The sequence below is a fragment of the Strix aluco genome, chromosome 3 (assembly GCF_031877795.1).
Source record: "Strix aluco isolate bStrAlu1 chromosome 3, bStrAlu1.hap1, whole genome shotgun sequence".
NCBI lineage: Eukaryota > Metazoa > Chordata > Aves > Strigiformes > Strigidae > Strix > Strix aluco.
Genome location: NC_133933.1, coordinates 126,448,576 through 126,465,833, shown reverse-complemented (window position 1 = coordinate 126,465,833; position 17,258 = coordinate 126,448,576). Strand labels below are relative to the sequence as shown.

Below are 17,258 nucleotides of genomic sequence, written 5' to 3'. Positions count from 1 at the left end.
AAGCAAGAAATTCCAGAATTGACATGATGATAACTCCAGTTAGTATAGATAAAACACGTTACAGTCAACCACTGAGACCTCTCAGGTGTCATTTTTAGAAGCTTTGTTTATACTAAATTTAGGTGTCTATCATTCAACATCTAGATTACACTAATCACCGATTCCTTCTATGGTCCAATGGACAGCGATGGGTATCTCAGAGTATGTGATAAAAAGAGGTGGAAAGAATTATGTCAGAAGAACATCAAGTATATTCTGGAGATGGTCTTTAATACTGCAAAACTTAGTCATCTGAGCTCCCTAAACCAGATGGTTTTTTAGACAGCAAGGTTGGAATTCACCTACGTTTAGAAGCCTACAAGTGGACATCAAAACTCATGCTAGGAACCTAAATAATTGCCTGGTTCACTCTACAGAGATACACAGAGCCCAGCTCAGTGGCCCAAATACACACAGACATTTATTGGTATTTGTTTCCTTAGACCAACTTGATTTTATCTGAAGGACAGGAAATATAGTAAGGGCCCTGACACACTTAGAATAGTATGTTAAAATCAGACCACAGAAGCTACCACTGAACCTTTTTACCTGTTCACCCTGTAACCCTAACAGAAATCAGCACCTCCAGCTTTGACTTATTTTAAAACATCAAGCAGAAGATCAGCTTGTAAAGAAATTCCTGCATTGCTAGAGTCAGTTATCCCTCACCTCCAGAGCAGAAGAGTAACAAGAATGTTAGACCTCTAAATTGCATACCTCACATCTTCTCAGAGATTATTAAAGGCAAAAAGCCACATTACACTATTTATACAACAAGACTTTTACCTGGGTATCTCTTTATTAAAGCAAATAACTTGCATGTCTTCTAGTCATTCCACAGTATTGGAAACTTCAGCTCATCCATCAGTGCCACAAGCAGCTTCAGTAGTTAATAGCTCTGTTTAGAAATAGCAACCTGCTTCTACTGGAATTTCTCAGGAGGTCATTTCCAGTTGGTTATTGCTATGATTTTAGTGCTTTAATTAAAAGACTCCTTCAGTTTTATTTGTTCTCTGTGAAAATACTTGCACATTTTAAGAAAAGAGCCTGTAAATCTTTCTTCATAAGCTAAACAAATTGAGGTCCTTCAATTGCTTGCTTTAAAGTATCTTTTTCCAGCCATTAAGAAAAGCAAGAAAAATTAATAGTTAAAACAAAACACTCAGAGTTCTTAGAAACAGCTGAACCTGAAACTGAATGATGGTAAACAATGTTTATATCAGTAGAAACTGAGCGATCTTAGCACCCTACAGGGTCGGGCCCTTCATTTGCATTTAAGAACACTCAATGCAAAAATCAGGAATGTTTCTGGCCATTCAGGATGCTAGTCTTCCAAAAATAACTTGTTTTCCCTGTAGAGCTCAAACATTTCCAAAACTTCGCAACATGAAGTTCAAGTACATTATCAAAACTACACTGTGGGCTCTGGGAGAAAGACTGTTTATGGTTTACAGACATATTACAAAGGAGTTGCAATAAAATCGTACCACTTTGTTTTTACTCCTGACTGCCCTAAATACTCACATGAAATCGACTGAAAACAAACTTCCCCGCAGTTTCCAGCCTCAGCTTTTACTTACATGGTTAGCAGCGCCTCCTCTCTTCACAGTTCATGAACAGCAGTGCTTTATTCACCACCCATCTTGCACTAAACAACATGAGGGAAAGACCTTTATCCCGCGTTCAGATCTTTCAGGAAGTCTCCACGTCGGGTACTTTCTGTTTTGGCTCTGTGCTCGCTACGGTGAGAGACTCAAGTTCCTCTACCCGGTTATTCCTACAGCCACTAACACTCACAGACCTGCATAAAGAAACAGACTGTGAAAAACGGCGCTCTTCAGAGGTCTGAGAATCTGCAGCTCCCCACAAGGTTTCAAAATGGGAATAATTTGATATGAAGGAGGAACAAGACTGCTTAGTATGGTCCAGCCTTTGGATGGTCACCTTTGGACACCCAGGAAGGTCACTGGAACCACACTGCTATGAGGTGCTGCCTTTTGAAGGACAGGAAGTTGCGTAGGTATGCTGAGAATTTTGTCTGTATTGTCTGTGTGCATATGGAGTTAGTTCATCTTCTGAAACACAGCCTTCAGCTCAGCTTCATACTAACTGCTGACATGCGCAGCTACAGCAGCTTCTGTATTCATTTAAGATGGAGTAAGGGAAACAAAGCACACAGAAAAACCATTTCAGAAGACAGTGGTTTGGCAGAAGACTTTGATCATCACACCATCTCACACAAGAGTCAGCACATCCTTGGAGCAGGCCTCCAGAAATCCATTTGTTGCTCAGCTAACACTGACCTGGGTTCTGCAGTCTTGATGCTCATGGCTCATGGATTCAGGACCCCACTTTGATGATGGTGGTTCAACTTCACCCAGATTTTGCTTTGCTACTGACTGCATGAAAGGTATATTTAAAGCCAACACATTAGTAAATTTGACTCTGCATAAGACAGACACTTCTCCACTGGAAACTAGACAAACAATAGAAAACTATTTTGCACAGGACACTCAACTCTCATGTTATCAACAGCTTTTAGTCGTTAAAAATACCAGGAGTAGTCATTGTCAACAGACACTTGAAAACTTGCTTTGCCTGCTGCAGGGCCTAAACAATTATTCCTGATTTGGATGTTTCAAAGCCCTTTATTTGTGTTCTTCCAGTTCCTTTTGTAAAAAACTTAAACAGGTTTGCTCTCCAACTCCATGATTGGAAACTCCATTAGAATACCTGAGAGCCTAAGAAATACTGACTTTTTATTCGTGCAACTGCTCCAAGGAAAACATTTTTGTTTGCCTTTAAAATCCGGCACCATTTCAGCATATTTGTTTACCTCTGAAACTAAGCACCCTTAAAAAGCCCAGCAACTCGGCTTCACGCTTGTTTCCAGTGGAGGGTCTAGTAACCAAAATAGAGAAGGCAGAGACACCACACTACTCTGTATCACCCTGACAGGCAGCCTTAAGGATATTGTTCTGCAGACAGTTTGAGAAACAACATGGTTAAGAGCCTCTTCTTGTTTGTAGTCTCTTATACAACCTATTCCTCAGATTAAATGGGCACTAAAAGCTTAAGGTCTAATACAGTTTAACAGCTGTTAGTCACCTAGCCCTTTTATGGTTTTAGGAAACTTCTTCCTATTTTCCTTCATCTCAACTATATAAAAATGAATCAAAAGACAGTAAATGACAGATTAAAAACCTACTCAGCAAAAATGATCACAGAGATCTCTGTCGCATGGATAAAATTGAGAAAAAAAAATGGAAAAATACAGAAAGATATTTCTCTTTTAATATTCAGTTATTTTAACTCTAAGTAATGAAAATGCCCTGGTTTTTCTTAAGAAAGTACTTCAGTATTTGAACTATTCATATGCGTTTCATGTGAATAAATAAGGAGCTGCTTCCCCTCTACAACACTGCCAACAGGAGGGTATAGTTTCCCATCTAGAAATTAAGTGTTTTACTAAACCTAGCGAAACACAGAGTATTTTGAGGTTGCCTACCCTTTACTTCCTCTCATTCACTGAATTCCACTGACACGAACAAATGTGTGCAATGGTTTGAGCTGCAAATGCTCAATCCTACTTCAGCAGTAGATCTGTACAGCTTCTAGCAAGATTTAGTACTGTTTAGTGCTTAGAACTGCAGTCTGTACAGACAAATGTGGGGTGAAATACAATATGGAGAGAGATTAAGGTGAGAAAAGGCAAACATCTTGGTAGCTCCCAGTTTTACTTCTCTTAATGTAAGTATACACATAACTCACCCATTTCTTGTAGGCATACACTGTGAATGGACCCAGGAGCATGCTGGCTAGCCGGGTTCAAAGTCCAGAGCAGGTATGGTATGCTGCCTTTATGATGTGTCAAACTGGACACATTGTATTAGGCTGGGCTCATGAATAGGTGAATACTGCAAATAGGTTTCAAAGCACAGGGGTAAGGGTAAACAAGAGCTTACTCACACCTTTTAGGACTGAATAGCTGAGTAAGTATGCTGCCAAACTAGGTTAGCAAAACAGCCATGATACTTAAAATTTTTCTGTATCTCTGCATAAAGTTTGTAACAAGAATTCAGTTGTAATTTGATGAAATCGGCTAGAAGATTGCACCTGTTACATATGACCTTGACCTCTAATTCAGTCTGTGTAGTAAATATTTTGAAGGAAATACAATAAAGTTATTCATAAAGGACACTTCCCTCCTCCACATCAACTGTTGTGCATATTTACAAAGCTGAATTAGGGTAACCAAAAAAAAGACAGTAGGACCTTGACTTGGACTTGACATATAACATGTGAATAGCTGCTGGAAGTCTTCTCTAGCTCACCTGTGTCACAGATGAAAGTATTAACACAGTAATGATTTAACAGGAATTTTAGATTTATTAATAAATAACAGCAATTGATCATTTACAAAATAATTCAGAAAATGTTATAAAAAAGCAACTTATTTACAGATTCTAAAATGACAAGATTCACACTAATTTACTTTATGGTATCTTAATTTATACATATGTACATGCACATATACAAACACAAAATGTACAGACATACACACAGAAGTATTTGGATCCAGTAGAATGAACACGAAACGTGCAAACACAGAGACAAAAGCATTTGGATCCAGTAGAATGAAGTATGTACCCACACACCAGTAAGCAGAGACAGAGCAGGTAAAAGAGAAGCTAGCTCAAAATAAAATTTCCCTCCTCTTGAGTTTAGAGTAAATACTCCCAATGCCTTGGCATTCCTCAATGGGCAATAATTGAGACTTGAGCAGGTTGACTTCGCCCTGGCCTTCCATCAGCTCTGGCAGCAGTCAACACCTTAAGGGTTTTGATACCTGAGAGGCATCCCAGCTAAGGGGAGGTGCTGGTCACAGGCCCGCTATGATCCAGGAGAGCTCAAAGGTGGTCGCAATTTATAGGGTCCAAGATAATTGACTTTTGTCAGATACCTTTTACTCACTCCCAGCTCGAAGTATTCTGGTGCCTTTCAGCAGTTGCACAAAAACTTAATGAATGTGCAACTCTGTTATTGTTCCCATTTGACTGCATCCCAGGCACAGGTGTGCCAGGCCATTAGGAGATGATGGATGGGTTGTTATAACCATTTCCAAGAAATCAGGAGGGGCAGGAGCCAGACTTGTTAAGGGGGTACCTTAATGTTAGCAGTCCTTATCTCCACAGATTGGTGTATAGCTCGGGGGAGGTGGGTGGAATCACACCTAGTACCAAGTAGCCCAACAAGGAGGGGCGGGGAGGGGTAAGAATTGCACCACAACAACTTGAAATTAATTTTTTTCCTCTTTTAAAATCCTGTGCTTTGCCATACCTGCTACATTCCATAAATCAAGGTGAATCAGAGGTGTGTCACTTTATTCAGCCTATCATACAACATCTTTAGAGCCACTCCACAGCTGGCATGCACAGGTAGCACAACCTGACAAACTCATACATATGTAAAAGCCATTAGAAAGAAACAAGCTCAAATCTACGTGGTGTTCCGAATAAACATGCTAGCAGGATACACAGAATGAAATTCAGATCCTCTGCGGACGTCAGTCATGAAGCTATAGACATGTCTTTTTCTCAGTTTTTCTGATTAAATTTAAAATGGAGTGACAATTTCTGCTCTGTGTTATTAAAGGACACTTATTTATTTACACAGAGCTGATTTCATTCTTATTCAGCACCAGTAACTTAACAGGTTTTGCAGAATTACTAATGCCTTCTCATAATAAAAAGGAAAACCAAGGGAATGTAAACTATTTGCCTTAGTTTATGAAGCAAACCTACACCAGGACCCAAAACAGACTTCAGCCCATCCTACCACACACTGCCTTCCTAAAAGCAGCACTGGCATTCAGAGTACTTATATTCAACACCAGCCACAACTTCCTGCACGTCTTCTAAGTTTCAGGGTAAACCAGTGTTGTCACAAGAGAGCACAAATGTCACACAGAGGAAAGAATACGAACAATCAACTTTCAGAGCTGTGTGGCCAAAAGGGAGCAGGAGTCACGAGTTACGGAGGAGATTTATAGTCACGCTGACAACCACCATTGCCTTGCAAAGGGCACAGCCTGGGGCTGCCGTGACACCTGCAAAGGCGGCAGGTTACAGGCATCCTGGGGAAAGACAGGACAACTCCCAGTAACACACCCCGTCACAGCCTCGCCTCACCCTGCGGCCTCCATCTGCAGCTGCAGGGTGCCCCAGCAAACACCCTGTACCCCACGTGAGCTCTGACCCCTTACCAGCAGGCCTCACCATCCGGCCTTGGGGGCCAGCTCACCCACATCCCAGCCTGGGGGGGCTAACATGCCTCTCATAAAAACTCATGCTCCCCTGCAACTTGCCACATCTCCCTGCTTGTGACAGTCACCTCCCACAGCTTCCCACAGCCCCCCATGTTCCCTACAGCTCTCCTCAATTCACCTCCCCTCAGCCCCACATGGCTCCCTACAGCTCCCCTCACCTCAGTTCACCTCTCCTCAGCCCCACTCCCCTCAGCGCTCCATGGCTCCCTACAGCTACCTCTCACCTCAGCTTCCTACAGGCCTCCCTCACCTCACCTCCCCTCAGCCCTGCTCCTCTCAGCCCCCCATGGCTCCCTACAGCTCCCCTCATCTCAGCTGCCCTCAGCCCCTCTCAACCCGCTCCAGCTCTCCTCAGCTCCCCCACCCCGCCTCACAGCGCCACGCCCACTCCTCCGGAACCAATCGGCGCTGCCGCCAGCGGGCCCGCAGCCAATCGCACCCGGCGGAGGCGGGTCCCGCGGCCGAGCCCCCCCGCACGGGCCGTGCGCTCTCCGCCGCCGCTAGTGGCAGTTGGGGCCGCGCGGCGGGTGCGCAGGCGCCGTGCTCCTCCCCCCCCGCCCCGGTCACCTCCGCGCCTTCCCCGGCGGCGCTGCCAGCAGGAGCGGGCCCTCACGGTGGGGTCGGGGCGGAACCGCGGCGGGCAGCGGGGAAGGGGGCGGTGGCGGCGGGCGGGTTGGTCGGTCTCCCGCGTGGGGAGGCTGTGGTGACCGGCGCTGCCCCTGCGCAGCCCGGAGCAGGGCCGTGGGACCCCTCTGCCCCCCTTCCCGCCCTGCGCTTCGTACCGCCGGGTGGCTGCGCCTCACACACACACCCCCCTCCCCGGTTTTTCGGTAAGGGGAAGAAAGTGCTGGTGGGCTGTGGGGGTGCTGGGGCCGTCTGCCGCCGCACCCCCCGGGCGAGGCCGGTCCGTTTGCTGAGCAGCCGGCCCGGGACCCGCGGCGGTGCCTCGGCCCGGGGCCCGCGCGGCAGGTGCTCGGCGCCGGGTGCGGGGTGACGGCGCTGGGTGCCCTCAGGCGCGGCGGGAGCCGGTCCGGTACGCCGGAGAAGTTTGTAATGACAAGGCGGCATCTTGCTGGAAGCGTTCAAGACCAGGGTAGCTCATTTCTTACCGAACTGAGCAACTGCTGACTTGGACATCTGGTGAGAAGGTGGAGAGGTTCAGGAGCAGATCGTTGGAGTGCTGATGGCATTTCATAGTTGGCAGTGATACAGTGTGTAAAAACACACATGCTTAGCATCTTTGGAGTATTTCAAAGCTCATATTGTGGTCTTAAGTCTTACCGTGCTATGAAAAACTCTCGTTCTGCTTTTTAAAGCACCTGACAACATGAAACAGGTGATCCTCTGCTCCATTGCTTATCTCATTTCTTCTTTTTTTTTTTTTCCCTCTTTAAAGGGGCTGTGTATTACAAGTCTGTATTAGGAGAGACCTTAATGCTGTTTTTGACGATCCTTTCTTCTAACATTTGTGTCTTCTAAAGAAATTTTATCTATTAGTTGTGGTGGGGATGATTTCCCAAGCTTTGAATTCCTCTCACTGCTAAAGCTTTAGCTAATATTAAAGCTACTTACACTTTTTAAAGGAGTTGGGAGAAAAGCATTGAGATCAGCCAGAAGATATTACTGCAGTTAGGAAGATACCTGCTGTTCCTCCTAGAATCACCCTAGTTTGTGCAAGTGAGATAAAGGAGAAATTTGCTGGAGTGGGGCTTTTCTTGAGAAGTAAATATGCTGTCTAACAATATTGCAGAAGCTTTTGTGAAACCTGGAGCTTCACTTCCTCTTTCTTAAAGGCTTATAGAATAATTCTGGACCTTCCTGAACAAAGTGCTTTTGTCATACATAATAAGCTTAGGGGGGAAAAGAAAAGCTTAGAAGTCATACCTTGCATTCATAATAGTCATAGTGTATTCCTTGGTGAGAAATACTTGCCTCATAGCTAAGGTTACTAATTATTTTTTAAATTTTTTTAGAGCGAGAAATATGATATGTAAAGAACACATTTAAATACTGTTACAGTAGATGTACAACAGCTTAGAAGGAAAACAGAAGTAGAAGTTACTCCTGGCAGTTTCATCTACAGAGTAAGCAATGAATAAATAGGAATGTGGAAAGCTCAGAAGTCTTCCAGCAGCTTGAGAGGGTGGAAGCTGTAGAAAAGGAAAGGTAGGCTGAAAAAGAACGACTAATTACAATAGAAGACAAACTTTTGGTCAGAACAGCGATATGTAAGCAGGATTTAGATCTGCACAGGACTCTTAAATGTGGAGCTGGAATTGTTCAGGTGCCTGTGCTTGAACACGAGGCAGAATACTGATTGTCTTGGAATGTAGAATTGTAATAAGACACACAAAACGGTGGAGTAATTGCTTAAAAGACAGAAGACAATTCTTCCTTTCATTTAGTCTGGAATGAAAAAAATCTCATTGCTCTGAAATGTATGAAAAGCTATGACAATATATGAGAAACTTCTGAAGTCAGTAGGGAAATACACTGTTGACCTCAGTGGTTGTTTATACCAGTTATTTTGCAGTTAAAGTCTATGAGGAAGATGTACATAATACATAGCTAGTTAAACTGGTTCCAGCACAATTATTTTGTCTTACATGCCTTATCTTTTTAAATTTTTCAGGTGCATCTGATTACCTGCTGGAAATACTTTGAAGTATCAACAATGAAATCAATGTTAACATTACTTTTTTCTGGAATAGTTGCCTGTTGTGCTCACTCTGCTGGTGATTCGGTATCCAGGTTACTCCTCGTGTCCTTTGATGGCTTCAGGGCTGATTACTTGGAAACCTACACACTTCCTCATCTTCAGGAGTTCATCGCTGATGGTGTGCTCGTAAAACAAGTTACAAATGCTTTTATCACCAAGACTTTCCCAAACCATTATACCATAGTGACAGGTTTATATGAAGAAAGCCATGGCATCGTGGCTAACGACATGTACGATGCAGATGCCAAGAAAAAGTTTTCACAGTTCAATGATTCAGATCCCTTCTGGTGGAATGAGGCAGTTCCAATTTGGGTAACAAATCAACAACAGGGAAATGGAGCAAGCGCTGCTGCAATGTGGCCTGGTACTGATGTAAAAATTAATGACACAACCCCTCAATTCTTTATGAAGTATAACTTTTCAGTAACGTTTGAGGAGAGAGTGGAGAAGATTGTTGCGTGGCTGAACAGCTCGAATCCATTAGTCAATTTTGCTACATTATACTGGGAAGAACCAGATGCAAGTGGACACAAGTATGGACCAGATGACACTGAGAACATGCGCAAAGTATTAGAAGAAGTGGATAATCATATTGGTTTCCTTACTAATAAATTGAAGGCATTAGGTTTGTGGGACACTATTAATATCATAATCACAAGTGACCATGGAATGGCCTCCTGTTCTGCAACGAAGCTGATTGTCCTGGATAGCTGCATTGGTCGTAATAACTATACTCTGATAGACAAGAGTCCAGTTGCTGCAGTGCTGCCAAGGCAGAGTATGTTTTGGGGTTTTTTTAAGTCATACACTGAGAACTAAATCTTGTTTATCTTACTACTAAAAAGTACACACTATGGTAGATTATTCACATCTTTTGCAAAACCACTATTGCAGAACTTTGACATAACTTATGAATCTTTGTTTATTTAGAAATTACTTTTAATCTTTGATTATTTAGAAATTACTTTTAATCTTTGATTATTTAGAAATTACTTTTAATCTTTGATTATTTAGAAATTACTTTTTGGTAACCAATGAGCCAAGGAGAGTTTCTTGTCAAATTGCTATGGGTGGTAAAGATGGTCCTGGTACAGCTTGTTGAAGAAGTAGGTAGGCACTTAGTATGCCTACTCTCTTCTTGCTCACTTAGTCTATATGGTTGTAATTCACAGTGAGCATGAAATAAACTCCCATGTTTATTCAGAATAAAAAAATGTCATTGTCTAAACTTCCAAGTAAAAATCTAAACCCAACTTTGATCGCTTTACCACTTTTGTTTTTGTGAATGAAGCTTCAGTTTTCATTCTGTGAGTTCAATTTTTGTATCTTGGACTAGTTACTAACAAACAGTCATGTCTTAAATCATGACACTGCTGATCTCGGTTTCCACAGCTGTGAAGCACAAAAGCACAAAAGTGATTTATACAGTAAGAAAATCTAATACTGCTTTGGATAAAATACTGACTGCTTTGGTGTGTGATTGCTTTCTCTTGATTTCTCTGCTTGAATTTTGCCCTCCTCCCCTGCAAGCCCAGAGGGTAAGTTGAATTGTAGGTCCAAAACCACAGCCATGAGGTGCCTGATTTAAAATGAGAGCAATTTGTGAAATCCACCTCGATACACGTAGCATTTCATTAGGGACATGAAAAAATCCTTTTCCATGTGCCTTTAAAAAAACAATTGTTTTGAAAAAAATGGATCTTAGGTTTAATGACAGATAATTGCAGTAAACAGGCCATAATTTCCAGCTGTTTCACATGCATTTTTTTTCTTGGCAGACAAGAGAGATGTGTATAATTTACTGAAAAGATGCCACGATCACATGAAAGTCTATCTCAAAGAAGAAATTCCAGACAGATTTCATTATCGTCATAATAAGAGAATTCAACCCATAATTCTGGTTGCAGATGAAGGCTGGACAATTGTACAAAATGAGTCACTTTCAAAATGTAAGTGTGTTTTCCTCATTTCTGCTCTTGGTGGCTTATGTTGGTAAACTCTTGTTTTTATTCCAGCCATCTGTAGCATGGTCCTAGTTTAGCAAGTGTAGTCCTGGCACTGTGCATCTTTAGGAACATCTTAGCGTTTTCTAGAACATTCTCAGCCTGAGCCTGGAGTGTTTTAACAGATGAAGAAGAGACAGGGGATATTCCGCTAGCTAAAACATCTTGTCATGTTCAACTCAGTAGCCTGAGGTACACTTTTAAGAGTTATCTTAGGCAAGTTAGCAGTCTGTCTCAAGCTTCCACTACAGTGTGGTTTAACTATTTTTTGTATCTAAATTAGGTATATAGGGGAGCATAAATTGAAGAATACAAGACACAACATTTAATGTTATAGTACATATTCTAGGGAACAAAAATAAATGGGAGGAAATACTAAAAATAATAGGAACACAACAATAATGGTCAAAGAAGCCAGAGTCCTTCCTGTTAGGGGCATCAGATAGCATGTTTTAAAGATAAAAACCAAAACAGATGTTACTTCACACAGTGCATTGCTAAGCTATGCACTTTATTCCTGCTAGATGCTATGAATGTCAAATTATGTACATACATATATGTATATGTATGTATCTATATTTCTGGGTGTTTCACACGCAGGGTTATTTTTGGCAGATGAGAGGTGTGTTTAACTACTGAAGAAATGTAATAGTCACATGAAAGTATAACTCAGAGAAGAAATTCCAGACAGATTTCATTATCGTCATAGCAAGAGAATTCAACCCATAATTCTGGTTGCAGATGAAGGCTGCGTGTGTGTGTATATATATATATATAAACACGTACATGTGTGTGTTCAGAAAGTGATTGGACAAATTCTTGGAAGAAAGATCCATTAATAGAAATTAAATACAAAGTACCAACTTCCAGGAAGTTTCCGAGCAGCCAACAGCTCGAGGCTGGCTGGTATGTCAGGGCTAATGCTGTTGGATACTTCCCAGAATCCCTGTTATGACTGTTGTCAGAGACAGGATGCTGGGTGGTGTAAACTCCTTGTTTCACCCAGTTTGGCTGTTCTTCCTGTCTGCCCTTTGCATATTTAAGTTCAAATTTTCTCATTATTTGTACAAAAGTCCTGCTTTTAATGTAAGATATATTTTTATTTATATTTTAGTTTCCCCACAGATTTGCTACAGTCATCTTCCAACTGACAACACTTAGCACAGGTGTTCTCTAACAGAGGTCTCTTTCTTATTTATGGTTAGATCCAATTTCAAGTACCTAAACACAGTAATAAGTCTATATTTAGAAGTAAAAGCATTTGTATCAGTTGAAGTGAATCACTTCTCAAAACAATTTTGCCAGCCAAGGCTTCCCAGGAGCAGGCAGGGGAGGTTTTAGCTTAAAAGGCTATTTTGGTGTTTATTGTACCTGTCTTCATGGGCAAAGTGGCAGCATAATGACTGGCAAGTGTCCCAATAGCTACGCTATTCCTAGCAATGTTAGCACACACCAGCCCTCCTACTTCAGAGGTGAAAGACAGGAAACTTCATTGGAGAGGGGACTTGGAACAGCTCCGTTCAAAACAAGCAAGTAGTAGAAGGGGAAAAAATGTAACCAGGCACATAGGACTGCATTAAAACGAACAAGCAAGATGCGGTGCAGTAGTATCTTTGTGGTAACAAACATAATGGTGGAAAACATTAAAAAGGAATATTGGGAGTATACTGAAGTGGTGAGTGTGACCTAATCAACAGGAATCTTGACATTTCACATCAGAAACTTCAGTGAAGCAGCCAAGGAGACAGTTCTTGGGGAGACTTGTTAAACTGTTACTAAGAAATTAACTCAAAACTTCAATGCAGTCACTCAAATACTGTGCTGGGTGGGCTACGAGAAATTGTTGACATTTGGACAGACTTTTCAGGCATCTTATTAGGAAACTTGACTGTCAGCTTTTTAGCTGTTTATATTCCACCCAAAATTGGAGTATTTCTTAAAAACCTACCAAATGTCCACATACTGGTGACCTTGTAGCCCCAAACATTTTGTGATTTGCCTCTCACAGGCATCCTGATCCTTTGACTGTTTTTTGGTTTTGACTATTTGGGTATCCCTTCTCCTGAAGTACCTAATCTGATAACCATGATCTGAGGGCACTTCGTATGCTTGAACCAAACAGTATCAAGGGAAAAAGTATTTGGCTTTTAAGAAGTAATTTAAGTGTCTGCTTTGCAAGGCATAGATGTCTTTCCAAATCCTGAGAAGTATGAATTTGCATTCCAGCTACTGACTTGTGGAGTGGCAATGTCCTTTTCAGCTTTGGCATGAGGAGTGGGAAGGGTAAAACTGCAAATGTTGATGACTGAGAGGGAAAGAGATAATGGGGGGCGTGAGGGGACATGACACACACCGTGGCTGAAGACCAGTATGGGAAAAGACTTCTGGGGATTGGGAAGAGGGAAGGAACTCTGGGTTCCTTCAGTGTTTGATCCAACAGCTGCTTTTATGCTCTGCATTAGCCTTCGGTTAAAATGTATGTCTTTTGGGGGTGGGGGAGAGAGAGGGAGGGGAATACTCGATGTGCAAACAGAAACTGTGATGTTAACTCTTTGCTGTTCTCCAGTAGGTGACCATGGCTATGACAACGCTCTCCCAAGCATGCATCCATTCCTGGCTGCTCACGGGCCTGCTTTTCATCGGGGTTACAAGCAGAGCACGATGAACAACGTTGATATTTACCCCATGATGTGCCACATCCTGGGACTGACCCCACAGCCCCACAACGGCACTTTCAGTAACACCAAGTGCTTGCTCTCCGACCAGTGGTGCATAAATCTAGCAGAAGCTATTGGGATAGTTATTGGGGCTTTTATGATTCTGACTACTTTCACCTGCATAATAATAATCTCAAAGAATAGAGTAGCTCCCCCACGGCCATTTTCCCGACTTCAGTTACGATACGATGATGACGACCCTTTAATCGGATAGCATGTAGGGAGCCTCGCTTGCTAAATTGTGATTTCAGGAAGAGTTTGAACTTGCACTGGATGGCATTCTTTGATGCACTTTAACGGCATCCGTATAAAATACTGTACAGCCAGATCTTGCTAACTTGTTTGTGTGTGCTACGTGACTAGCAGTCCTGTAAAAATCTTTTTAGAACAAACTGGTGAACAGGTGGCTTTCTGCTGGAGAAGATGCTTAACAAAATAAGGATGCTTAGTTTTTCATTCAAGCCTGTGAACACTTTCAAAATGAAATTCCAGAGTATGAACTAGCCAGGATAGACTAAGTGAATTTTAACATTTCTAAATGATAATTGTTTTTTTGTATTAAATTAAAATTAATGTTGCCTTCTTTTAGTGTTCTTGTACCTGTACTGGAAAGAAGATTGTTTTTTATGAGAGTTAGAAGTTAGTTCTGTTTGGACCGTATATTCTGATTTGTTCTTAAATTTGGGGATAGAGGGTGTAGAGAAAATCCAATACTTCTGTTTCCATCCTAAGCCAGCAGTATGACAAGAAACTGGTGAGAAGGAAAACCAGAGTCAGTAAGGAAAGAATTGGTGCATATCACTTCAATTTTGAGCAATAAAGTATGCGGTTTAGCAGTTACAACACTGGGCAGATGGCTCTGACATTTCTAGATGTGTGTCTGTGGATGAGTTCCACAGTTTTTACACTCAGAGCTGGGATGGTACTACTTGCTTATCTCAAGGATGTCAATTTAATCTGCAAATCCTTGGATTACCCAGTTTTGTAGGCTGTAGTAGTAAAACTATTGCTTCTAAACTCTGACAGTTTTTCAGGTGTAAACTCTGCTTGAAGGTGTTTTTGTAATAGAGGTGGTTCTACCCTGTGTACCAGCTGATAATTATCTCTTGAAGGCTGCCCTGTGCTAAAAAGTAACAACTGCATGTCTGACATGCAATCAACAAGCAAGGATTCTAAACTCTTATTTTAAACCTTGGAAATTTAAAAGGAAAAACATTAATGTCTTTGTTAAGATTTGGTATCTGTAGTGGCTAAGTTGTATAGATGTGAAGTTCTGGTGAAAACCAGTGCTAATGATTCTCTTAATTGAAACTCTTCATTCCTCATTTAACGGTCAAGTCTAGTAACTTGCCATAAAAAACTTGATTTAGAAAGCCTTAGTAGTACCTTATCTTTTAGTGAGGAGAGTATGTGAGGCTAAATCAGTAATGCTAACCCAAAAAGAGAACAATGGTTACCAAGTCCTTTTCCTATGAGTTTGATGGTTTTAAGAAGTGGTAATTTGAAGTGAGAGCGCTGAGGTACGTGGTAGCATGCAACGTGGTTTCTTCTTCACAAGCTCAAATTCAATGCAAATTGGTATTAGCCACAGGCTACCTTTTAGTGATGCAACTGGGAAGAAGTACAGACTTTGGAGGGAAGGGTTACTTTTGACTGCCCACTGAGAAAAACACATCTGAGTTTTAAAAATGTGTGGAAGTTTTACTAAACTGCATCTTCCTCCCTGAAGATTCTGTTGTACTGATTAAAAAAACACAATACAAAAACTAACGTGTTCTGCTGGTTTTTTGCCCTCTTCTTAAACTGCTATTTTCTACTTACTAATGCTTTACTTGGGATTAACCTGATGTTGAAAGAGGCTCAGAGCCCTTGAAAAATCCATACACAGTTACTGACAGTGTACTGGATTTCAGACTGTTGAGATAATAGAGCAGTAACTGGACTGAACACAGGAGTCACTTTCTCATCCTGCTGGAAGATCTAAATTAATTAATTACATACAATAAGAGGTCAAGTTAATGGGTAACTATGAAGTTGTAGGGTAGAACCCAGGCTTAGAGATGTTGTAAAAGGGAGGATGTTTAAATTCCTACATTTAGAGGTATTGGGTTCTTGTAATTTTGCTAATGAAGGCTGCCATCCTCAGAGGTGCTTTGCATCCTCTACATATGGAAAGGCTTGACTCAGCTGAGTTATCTTTACCTTTCTGGCAGACTTGGTAAGACCAAACTGTACTGTCCTCTGCCTCTGAGGGTCTTTTCCTAGATGCTAGAACTTTCTTTCTTCCCTTTCTCCTCCTTCTACCAAATAGTTGTCATACTGCATGTGACTGATGTGCTTGCAGTTCCTCTGTGCATCACCATCGTAGGCCAGGTGTCAAGGTTACCACCAAGATTTTAATTACCAGGAACGTAAATGTTGACTGAAGTGCAATGGCAGCACTCTAACCTGAAATGTGAATGTTGTTACAGATGGAGAAATCAAGGTCTAAAAGCATTTCTCCTTCTAGCTCTGGTGTGAATTGCTACAGGCAGCTGAGCTCTGACAAAACCAGAGTGGTAGTGTCTAGCAGAAATCCCTCTTACCCTCTACCCCCTTTAGCTTTGAGACTGAACATTTTCAGTCAATTGTGGGAAGGGTTTAAAGAAAAAATTTAAGTATTAATCAAGAAATAGGATAAACTATATTCTAGTTGCATTGCCAATTATTTTCAATTCCAAAGATGCAGTATGGTCTATAAGAATGCTGAGTATTTTTCCTGGCAGGGAGGGTTTCAAAGTAGCTCTTGTACATCCAGGATTTCAAAAGAATATAGAAAAACACCTCTTTCTCCTTGGAGACAAAGTTGATAGATTTAAAGATGATTCTTTCTAAGTGTTAGTGCCTTAAACATGATGAAATATTTCTACTACCAAATTACAATTTGAACTATTGCTTGTGAAAGTCAGCAGCTGATTTCCTTTTGAAGAGCCAATTCAAAACAAGAACGGGAGAAGCTGTGGCTTCCCCCTTTCTCAAAGCTGTGATAAAGGAGACATCCTGCAACAGTTTTGTGGCAACATTTAATGACTTGCTAAATTTGCACAACTCTGCCCATACAGGACATATTAATGTAGGGGAAGTTCTTAACACTTAAACTAGCATTGAAATTTAGAAGGGAATAGGGGAAGTTTGTAACACCAGTTCGCAGCAGTAAAGACTGATGTTTCATTGTGCTGACAGCCTCCATAAAGGAACTCTCAATGCTGGGTAGAGAAGCTTTAAAACATCCTCCCCTCTGGGTTTGTATGCTTTTTGTCCATTAGCACCAAGGAAACAGTTCCAGAATTAAGCTGATTTCAACTATAGGTCCAAAACACTTGTTTTGGGAAAGTTTAACTTGCTATAAATTAAAAAGAATGTACTGCCTATGAAAATAAACCAACAACATCATGTATCTCCCATGATCAGAC

General features: G+C 41.5%; 1 protein-coding gene across 5 annotated transcripts; it reads left to right on the top strand.

The window, feature by feature from the left end:
- Nucleotides 1–6,893: 6,893 nt before the first annotated feature.
- ENPP4 (ectonucleotide pyrophosphatase/phosphodiesterase 4) lies at nucleotides 6,894–15,576 on the top strand. 5 transcript variants are annotated; one of them, XM_074820207.1, is made up of 4 exons: nucleotides 6,894–6,981; nucleotides 9,000–9,864; nucleotides 10,865–11,035; nucleotides 13,656–15,576. In XM_074820207.1, the coding sequence occupies exons 2-4, from the start codon at nucleotides 9,042–9,044 to the stop codon at nucleotides 14,018–14,020; spliced, it is 1,359 nt and encodes a 452-aa protein (XP_074676308.1). In that variant the 5' UTR covers nucleotides 6,894–6,981; nucleotides 9,000–9,041; the 3' UTR covers nucleotides 14,021–15,576. The 5 variants fall into 5 exon arrangements, with proteins under 5 accessions (XP_074676308.1, XP_074676309.1, XP_074676307.1 ...); XM_074820208.1 differs by lacking the exon at nucleotides 6,894–6,981 and adding an exon at nucleotides 6,990–7,197; XM_074820206.1 differs by lacking the exon at nucleotides 6,894–6,981 and adding an exon at nucleotides 7,250–7,703 and having other exon boundaries at nucleotides 13,659–15,576.
- Nucleotides 15,577–17,258: the final 1,682 nt, after the last annotated feature.